This window comes from Pleurodeles waltl, chromosome 9 (assembly GCF_031143425.1).
Source record: "Pleurodeles waltl isolate 20211129_DDA chromosome 9, aPleWal1.hap1.20221129, whole genome shotgun sequence".
In the NCBI taxonomy this organism is placed as follows: domain Eukaryota; kingdom Metazoa; phylum Chordata; class Amphibia; order Caudata; family Salamandridae; genus Pleurodeles; species Pleurodeles waltl.
The window spans coordinates 338693923-338704114 of record NC_090448.1 but is presented as its reverse complement, the minus strand read 5'-3'; the positions used below and the strand labels follow the sequence as shown (position 1 = coordinate 338704114).

General features: G+C 44.9%; 1 protein-coding gene across 2 annotated transcripts in view; it reads right to left on the bottom strand.

Annotated features, from left to right (window-relative positions):
- Window positions 1-672: 672 nt before the first annotated feature.
- ACTN4 (actinin alpha 4) overlaps window positions 673-10192 on the bottom strand; it is a 340912-nt gene continuing 331392 nt past the window's right edge. For both annotated transcript variants that reach the window (XM_069206884.1, XM_069206883.1), the window contains exons 20-21: window positions 3171-3329; window positions 673-3053 (exon numbers count right to left, since the gene is read on the bottom strand). In XM_069206884.1, the coding sequence (XP_069062985.1) occupies window positions 2895-3053; window positions 3171-3329 (318 nt within the window). In that variant the 3' untranslated portion in view covers window positions 673-2894. The remainder of the gene's footprint in view (window positions 3054-3170; window positions 3330-10192) is intronic.

Sequence of the window (10192 nt, the reverse complement as noted above, 5' to 3'; positions counted from 1 at the left end):
AGCTAGGAGTAGTATGCTTTTCGAAGAAAAATACTTTTTCTCTACGTCGACCCGCTTTGGCTGACATACTGTCATGATCTCAACTGCACCCCACCGTTTCCTAACATATATATGTGTATTACTTATAAATAATTTCATTCTTTTAATCATACCCTTCTGCTCTTAAGGTATTAACTTTACTTACTAAAGATTGTGCAAGTGGTTGTTGGTGGTGGGACAGGACTCTTTTTGGGAACAGATCATATTTTTCATAATCACCCAGACCCACAGCTAGAAAGAGAATGGCAAAAAAGGAAGAAAGTGGTATGGTGGAATAAGAAAGGAATAACAAAAGGAGAAAGTAACACTGAGATAGAGGAAGTGTAGGTTTTTGGGGGAAAAAAAAAAAAAGAGGCATGAGGTCGAATCATACTTGAAATTCAGCAAATCCAGCAATCAGCAGCGCTGGCGGCAAGATATTAAGAAAAACGTTGTGCCCAACACTTAATTTATTGGGTTCTTTTGTGTACAAATGAAACCGTGTTTAAGTCTTCAGTGTTTAGTTGGAAGATTGTGATGTACAAGTTAAGTAAACTTTTTCTAACCTACTTTTGTAGATTATAGTGGATGCCTTGTGGACCAGAAATACCTGCATTCCACGTTGTTGTTTCAATAATAAAGGACAATACCGCCTTAAAAATATTACACATTTTATTGATTTGCCAATATGAGATTCTTCAAGAACCTCAAATAGTAGAAAGTCAATGAAAGACTGTGCTCTCCTGGTGCCTGTCCACACTACAGCGCTTTGCCAAATCGTAATCAAACGTTCACGTAACACTTTCATTTCCAGAAAAAAAAAATATATATATATATATATATAGGCCAAGGCTTGGAATGTTATTAAGACTTTTCCTGTTACAATAATCGGCAATATTTTAATTACAAGACAGGAAAAACTGCAAATATATGTTTGCTAAGTGAATATATAATTATATAATAAATCCCTAAGTTAATAAGTAAATGGTAACCCTTTTTTGGTCCTCAGAAAAACATCTTCCTGGAAAATAGCGTTGCCACAAAAAAATAATTCATGTATCTGAGATTACACAATTATGAAAAATAAGCAGAATAAAAGTGCCACCCTCAAAACACACATGCAAATCCCCACCGTGCGAAAGCACGAGTGCGCCATGTAGTGCTGCACAATGCACCAGTTAAAGAGGCCATTTAACCACTGGTGCCTGCAACACATGAAGCCAAAGCATTCATAATGCTCACAGCAAACTGTTCTGATGACCCAACCAGTGTATGCTGCAGACAAAGCCTAGAATCATATTTCTGGGAACTCAAGACCTACCAAGGCAACAATACACTCTAGGCACAGCAGAACTGATTAGCAGATAAAATAGTTCTAGGCGCGGGCCTCACTTAAGACCAGCATTTCATAGAATGTGGTGTTTAGCGTGAACAAGGATCCACTGTGTGCCAAGACTGCTGTCTTATTCGCATAAAAAGCACAGATCCTAAGTCTTTGTTTTGCCGCGGTTGTATCAGAGTACTTGACCAAATGCCGAAGACTGTCTCCATACAGGTGGTTGTAAGAGCTTAGGGGTTGAGTTGTTTCAATGTAACAAGATGTGAAATAAGGATTTGGAGTGATGGTCTAACTACCTGTAACAGGTTATGGTGTTGTGGGTGCTTTGCCACCTCGTAAAAACATGTTGACAAGAAGATGACATAGCTCGTGTTTAAAGACTAGTTAAGAACAAACCTTAACACATTCCTCCATGTCTATTTCAGAATACACTGACTGCCTTCGTGATTAACGCTTTGACTACAACACTATCTCACCTTAAGATACCTGCTCGTCACACGAATAAATACAAAAAGGGAGCCAGAAAGAATATGGCAGAAGTGGTCTTAAATTCTGAAGCATCGAGAGGGCAGAGCAATTTCCAAGTTTGCTTACAAAACAATAAAACAAACCTTCAAGCCCTCCTACCCAAAAAATCTAATAAAAGATACATATCTAGTGGATGAATCCAAACAGCCATTGCATAGATACAGCCTTAAAGTTAAAGCCTGCGGGTCGCCAAAATGACATGCCAAAATGCAGGGAATCTTCGCAATAATTTTCCTGGTGACATCAGTAACTACCCCTTTATAAACTGATTTCAACAAACAATCCCCATTACATACAACCATCAATTCCAATTTAACTGAGACAAGATCACCCCGAAGCACCCTGGCGGTGGTGGACAGCGCCCAAAAAAGCACCATAATGCACAGGGAGGACAGCACCAACAACATCAGTGCAACAAGAAAATCAGCACACACCCATTACCAGTAGTAACCACAATAATGTAGCCCTCGTGTTCAACTGTGGTGCAAATTTACTTATAATTAACTCCAGGGCTGCATTTTGTGGAGGTCAGTGGCTGGGATTCCTGGAGAAATTAAAGGACATCCCTGTAATGTATTGGAATAGGTTGTCAACTAAGTCACTGGTAATCCTGCAAGTCAATGTGGTTGAAGTCCTGCAGCACTGTGGGGAATATGCAGTCACTGAAGATTAATGATTGGTCTCTGGGAATGGAATGCGTTAGAATAGGTGCAGCATTAATTTTGGGCTTCTTGCAGCAGCAATGAGTAGAAAAAACTGGCCTTGGGTGGCACGCGGTGCTTTAAATTCGAAAGCATAATACGAATCTGGCTTCCTGCAGAGACTGGTGGAATGAGTTGGGCTTCCTGTAGCAGTTGGTGGAATGTGTTCCTATTCCCAGCATACTCTAAGGACCGCAATTCCTTTGCCGCTCAGACGAACATGGTGGCGATTCGATTTCCTTTTATTGAATTAAAGTAGGGATGGGAGATTTGTGCTATCCCTCTTTGCTGCTGTGAACCGACTGTTCTCACAGGTCACTCTCACCATAGAGTGCAGTGGAGAAAGACATGTAGTCGAGGGCCCCAGCCACAGCGTCCGGTCCCTGATAAGGGGCCATCCGAGCAATGCAATATTCAGCCTGGTCAGGCGGCAATTCCCGGCGTAGTTCAGCGGCCGTGATATAATTCTGAAACAAAAACATACCGATTTTGGCCAAACAAAAAATAAACTATCATTACATAAAAAATCAGTCTATGCTAATGAGCAAGACTGGGAATCAGAATGAATGTATTTATAATCTCACCTTGTCTCCAGCAAGAACCTTAAATGAGGCAATGACTTGGTCGGCTGTGTCGGTGTCTGTTGTCTCCCGGGACATAAAGTTGATGAATGCCTGAAACGTCACACTTCCTGTAGAGTTCGGATCCACAATAGACATTATGCGGTTAAACTCTGCATCGCCCTGTCACAAATATGGAGATAGTCAGGCAAATGAGCAGAACCAAATGCACAAGATCTTGGTATATTCCATAAAAAAAAAAAAAAAACTTAAAAGCGGCGCACTAACAACATGATGCTCACAAAAGGACAGTAAGAAAGACTGATACGCATTGTGTAAAAAACTCACGAAACAGATGAGCAGCAGTCGAGACAAGGACAATTTACAAACTTTTTTCGGGTAGGCATCTGCAGAGATCTTTTCCTTTTGAAACGTGCCAGAGAGATGCGGTTTAAGCAATAGAGATGGTGCAATAGCTTTAAAATTCACCATGGGAACAGTCACAACAGGTGATAAGGACAGACACACCTGTGCCCATGACAAAGAAGGAAAATGTTATTTATCTGTGATATTAGTTTTTCACCTTGAGGTTATTCTGGATTTACATGCTGTGCTTTATTCCACCATCTAGGAACTGGAATTAACATCTTGTTTGCATATCAATTTTAGGCACTCGACCACTTGTGGAGTTCACAAACCTCAGTATCAACCGGAAGCCCACCCCTACCTCCCTTCCACCTACGCTCTAGTGATTGTGACTGCAGACAGTCATTTTACCAAGACATAAAACTAGTGCCCCCAGCAAAATTTCCTTTTGCAAAGTACACTCAGATTCACAAAGAGCACTGATTACAAATAAATATTCCCACTCCACAGAGGTAGGTGTGAACTGTGCATGAAAACAGATTTAGAATATATAGTTGGCTTCTTCCCTTGCCTGAATGTTTAGTAAGTATGAATAACTGAAGATAACATTGTTGCTATACATACGTGAAAAAATGACAAAACAAAAACTGTAAAAACATGCTTTCATTCAAATCGAACGTTACGGTGGTATAGCATGTAGTATCTTGTTCGCTAGCCGCGTGTACAGTGATTAGAAAATCTAACTTTACTTCGAGAACCGGCTGCATGCAGGCTGGTGTTTGTTTTTCCTGTGTCCTAGAAGCTTAATAATGAAGAGCTTACCCAACTGCAAGCATATACAGTGCTTTTTCTGAAGAGGACTTTGGGCCTTGGTAAAAAGAAGGCAATTCAGTGTGTCTGGTAAGTTTCAAGGAAAAATGGAATACTGAGGTTACAAGTTGTGGGTAGATACAAATATTCCCACCTTAACCCCCCCAAAATCCAGCAGGATGACCTGCAAATTTACTTCCCAAGGCAGGAAGTTTCAAAGAAGCCCACTGCCCTTGGTATGCATATCTGACTTCTCTCACAAGGAAAATGTCAACTCCTCTGTCCCAGAGGCAGTTTGGCACCTATACAGGCGGGAAATTCATATTCAGAGGTGAGTCCACTCCTCAAGGTCAGTCCCATCCCTTGGGAAAGCTGCTGTGAACACTACATTTCAGAATCCTCCATTTTGGGGTTGGCGATTAGGAATTCTGGGACAGTGTTATGCCCACTTCACACAGGAAGTGGTCATATATAGGGGTGTGGTGACCAAGGGCATGTAGCCCATTGGCTACTAGCCTACACTTGGCGAAACACGCTGAAGTTCAGTGTTTAAGGGAGCCCCTGGCACTAGAGAAGAAGATCATGATGACCTAAAAAGACCAAGGACCCCGAAGAGCTGCGAAAGCAGAAGAGGAGAAAAGAAGCAGCTGATCTGATACCAACCCTGCTAGCCTATCTGCATCCATCCCTCATTGAAATCTGCACCAAAGTCGACTTGTCCTGCAGTTGTGTCTCCAGAAACCTGGAGGACTGTCTACCTTCAAAAAAGATTCAAGACCTCCTGTGAACAGCAGGCCTGTTCTCCAGCAAACTCCAAAGAAGGAACTCTGAAGCCTCTGGAACTGCCAAAACCTGAAGTCACTACTGCACCGCCATCTCCGACCCGATTTGAAGTTGACCACTAGTGCCAACAAGGTTCCCCAGCTCGCCAGAGTCCGAGCCCATTGTGGTTTCACCTTGCCTGGACGCCCAGATGATGCCTGCAGCCTCTGCATTCAATATCCCTCTACCTTGACCGCTCTGGAAAGAAAAACCTGATGCCAGAAGACACCTCTGCACCTGTCGCCCCTGAGCCATGGAGAAGAGAACCAAAGGTGCCTACCTGTACCTGAGCATTGTGAGGCTGGAGCCACGCTGTTGGTTCAGCCAGACTGGCTTTGTGGCAAGTCTGCAGCTTCTTTTCACAGAGACCGGTCACCACTGAAATGCACTGGACGCCAGACGCTGTTTTGCACCCTGCACCCAGCCGCCCCGTGCCGCTGGTGGTGTACTGCTGGTGCTGCTTTGGACCTTACCCACCACTCACCCTAACTCCTGGAGATTGGTCTTGTAAGTTGCTGTCCGCTACCTGTTTGCAGAACGTTTTCTTCCTCCCGTTAGATAGCATTGCAAACTCAGAAATTGCATTGAGTCCATTTTTGAAAGTGAAAATAACTTATATTTAAAAAACGTACTTAGCTGAACGATTTCTCTCTAATGCCTAAACATATATAAAGATACTTAAGATTTTTTTTAAATTGCTGTGGATCATCCCCCTGAGTCCTGTTTCTCATTTACTGACCATTGCATGTAATTGTGGCTGTCTGGCACTCTTCTGTGTTAAGCCTATGGCTGCTCGACCACACTACTTCCAAATAGAGCCCTTTAGGATTGTATAGCAAACCCTGTCCACTCACTGGGGAACCCCTGGACTCTTTACACAGTGTATCTAGTTATTGATGTACCACATAAAGACCCAGCTCCATATATTTACCATGAGGTGTGCTATTGAATAATTATTCATAGATTCAACTCGAGATGCATTCATTTGGTGAGTACAGGATTCACGTTATTCATAGGTGAAATGATGTGGCATGGTAGGTAAACCCTCTTGCCAGTGTAACAGTTTGTACAACTGCTATCCAAAAGAGTATGGCGGTTTCCCTTGTATGGAGGCTGATGAACAAGTGGGCCCTTATTGATTGATAAGTGAAGTCTGCATCTGACAAATGCATTGAGTATTGCAGATTCTCCAGCAAGGCATTCTCCAAATGAATAACCCTTAGAATAACTTCCAGCAGGCAGTCTGGATCTTAGTTCATAATCCTCCAACCAGCAGAACCAGACCAACGACAAAAAGGTAGACTCCTGATGCTGGAGAAAAGGGGATAATAGTTTCTCATAGGTCAAGGCAGTGCAGGCTTACCCTTGGATCCAACTCCACAGACCCAAATATATTCTTCTATAGATCTTAGTTTCCTCTGGCAAGTACACTCTGGGCACACTCATTCCCATCAGATGTCCTCGTCCAAGTCTTACAATTAAGGCTAGCCTTTTGCAGGTCTTCATAACCAAATCTGGCTGGACCATTTCCTGGTGCACAAGGCCTCCTGGCAAAAAGTCTGAAACCCCACAATGCCCTGTTTGTTACAGTACTGCATGGCAATACTGTTGTCCACAAGTACCTGTATCAGCCTCCCCTCAAAGGACGTCAGGAAAGCTTTCAGCAACAAGTGGATGGCCCGCAGCTCCAGAAGGGTGATATGGAGCCAAGACTCTGCCTCTGATACCCACCTCATGCAAATGTCCACCCCAACCCAGAAGCATTGGTCACAACTGTCAGCTTTAGGTGTGGAAGTGAGTGGGCTGCTGCTGACTTAATCGCAGCCTAGCAGCCACCACTGCAGCTCTTTTGAAGTCTCCTTTGAAATCTGGATATGGCTGGAGAGATCCCCTTGATGGTGGGACCACTGAGACATCAGATTCCACTGAAGAACCTGCATATGTCAGCTGACTTGCTCGACTAACAGAATGCAGGAGGCCATCATTCCCAGCAGCCTCAGAGTTGACCGTGTGAATTTCAGGACTAAGGCTGAAAGATCAATATCACAGCCTGAATGCCCTGGAGTTTCTTTCCCTGGGGAAAGGCACACAACCGAACGGTCTCCAGAATGGCTCTAATGAAGGGGAGCATCTGGGAAGGAGTCAGGTGTGATGTCCGCCCTGCTATAGTGAACCAGAGAGATGACACGAGGTTCACCATAGTTTGGAGGTGGTCGGCCACTGGGCCAAACTTGCCTTTTACAGCTAGTCCTCAAAGTAAGGGGAAGACTGCAGGCAATACCCCTCTTCCCCCCTGAACAATCTCTGTAGGTGTGCTGCCACCACTGCCATCACTGTTGTGAACAAGAGAGAGGTGCTGGTGAGTCTAAAGTGGAGAACAGTAAAATGGAAATGCTCCTTCTCCCAATCCAAACAGCAGTTAGCGGGGACTGGCAGGCAGGACAGAAATATGGAAATAGGTGGCCTGCAGGTTCAATGCCACCATCCAGTCTCCTGGCACGACGAGGCTTGGGCCAGGATAATCATTTTGAATTTCCCCTTTTAGAGGGACAGTTTTAGAAGTCGCAACTCCAAAACGGACCTAAGAACTCCAACATTCTTGGTCACCAGAAAGTAGCAGGAATAGCAACCACATCCAATTTCTGGCATTGGCACCTTCTCTATAGTCCCTCAGGCCAAAAGAGGTAGCATGTCCTGCCATAAAATGGAGAGACGGTCCTTTGTTAATTGTTGGGTAGGCGGTGGAATGTGCGGCAGGGACAAAAAGAAGGATAATTTGAAGAACCCTGCTGTCAGACGTGATCACTTGCCAACTCAGACAGAATCGGTGGATTCTGCCGCCCACCAGGTTGTCTGACCCTGTAAGGGAACCTTAAAGAAGCTTGCAGATGGAGCTGCAGGGGTGGTGTTGGACTGTGCAGGGCATGGACCTTGGCCACTGGGCAGTAGGCATCATGGAATCTCCCACAAAACAGCTGAGTTCCTTGCTGGGGTGGGATAGAGGCTGGTGGTAGGGAACACCTTTTCCGAAGCTGTGAAAGGAACAGTGGAGTTGTTGCCGCTGGTAAGGTTTAATTGAAAGGCCCAGAGAACTGGTGGTAGCCGTACTCTCTTTCAAAGTCAGAATTAGCTTTGTGCCCAAACAAGCGAGTCCCATCGAATGGCATGTCCATCAGTGAGGGCTGGACATCTCCCGAGAACCCAGTGCACTATTGCCATGCATGGAGGCAAAGGGAGACACTTGTGCCTGTGTCCCACCTAATGGAGTCATTGATGTCCAAGTCACAAAAAATCATGAACTTGACAACATCAAGACAATCCTGATTTGAATGTGAAAGGACAAGACAAATGTTTTCCAGAACAGTGGGGAGGACTTGCACCACTGAGTCCCAAAGGGCATTGTGTAGCTGTAGGAAACTGCCTCTTGACATGGCCATCCCCCGACACGCTTTTTGCCTGGTTTAAGGTGCAATTTCGACTGAAGGTGCACTGGGTCCTTGCTAAATAGGTTCCCAGTGCCATTTCTTTCCCTAAAACTGCACAGATGTTTTTTCCCCAATTCACAAACCTTTAGCTACCACTTTAAGTACCAAGTAAATGGTACCCCTGGTACCTATGGCATGGGGTACTAAAAGAAGGCCCATGAGAGCTGCAGCACGAATTGTGACACCCTCAGGGACCCTCTTACTAAGTGCACACAGTGCTGCTTTCACAGGCTGATTGTCTTGGTGAAGAACTACAATGAAAACACGATAAGGCACACAACACAGCCTGTGTGCCTTGTCACCTTTACACTGCATGCAATATATGTAAGGCACCCTTCTAGCAGGACTTCCAGCCATAAAATCAGGGTGCATTATATTACTTGTGAGGGCATACCTGCATGAGCAGATATGTCCTCCTAGGTCCTTGTCGATCTTCAGATATAGTAAGTGAACAGTGAAGCCATTTTAAGTACATGTGCTGGACACTGATCATTACGAGTTCTCCAGCTACATGATGGCTTCACTGACAACAGGGATGTTTGGTATCTAACATCTCAATTAATAAACCCTCACTGAATCCAGTGATGGATTTATTAATACATGCACTCAGAGTGCACCTTAGAGGTGACCCCTGAAAACCTACCAACTCCCAGTGTGGGCACTGACTGGTCAAAACCAATGCAGCCACCTTAGACAGCGTTCTTGTACCCTGAGATGAGAGCCAATGCTCTTAAGGGCTCAGAACAACGGCCTGCTCTAGGCAGACGTGTGACCTCCTCTCATTCCAGGGTGGGGAGATGGACATTCCACGGCGGGGAGATTCAAAGGCCATGCCCCCTTTCAGAATGTGACCCAGGGCTCTCCAAATGGTAGAGAAGGCTGACCCCCAGTTCCTGGCTCCCACTTTAGGCTGTAGGACTGGCAGAAAAATTAGTTAAATTAGGAGGAGTGCTCACTTCATATAAGTCCCATCCCTAAGGTAAACAGCTGAAGTGGACACTACTTTTTAAATGGCTCCATCTTGTGTGGAAGGAATTAGGCCAATAGGGTTAGGGCTATGCCCACTTCCCAAAGGAAGTGGCTATAAGAAGGGTGTAATCACCCTCAAGCTGAGTAGCCCATTGGCTACCACCAGGCATGCCCTGTAATGCCCCTAAATTCAGTATTTAGATGGCATCCCTGAACCCCAGAACTCAGATTCTTGACTACCTAAGGCGAGCCGGACACTACACATTGTCATTAGCAGAGAAGACTGAAAACACCAACTGACTTGGCCCAAGCCCTACCTGCCTGTCTGCAGCCCTCAAAGAACCTGCACCAAAAGACTACTTGTCAGGCAGTCCTCCCAAGGGTTTGGAGGTTGCTGGGCTGCAGGTCTTCAATGAAGACTAAGATGTCTTGTGAATAGTGGACCCGTCCAAAAGAAACCAACTTCAATAAACAACAGAAGTCTGAGGAATTTCAAAAGCACCTCTGGACCCACCTCTGCACCACATTCACGGCCCAACTACTAGCGCTTTTGAGCAACAGTCCACTGTGGGCTGACTCCTGCCGGACTCAACA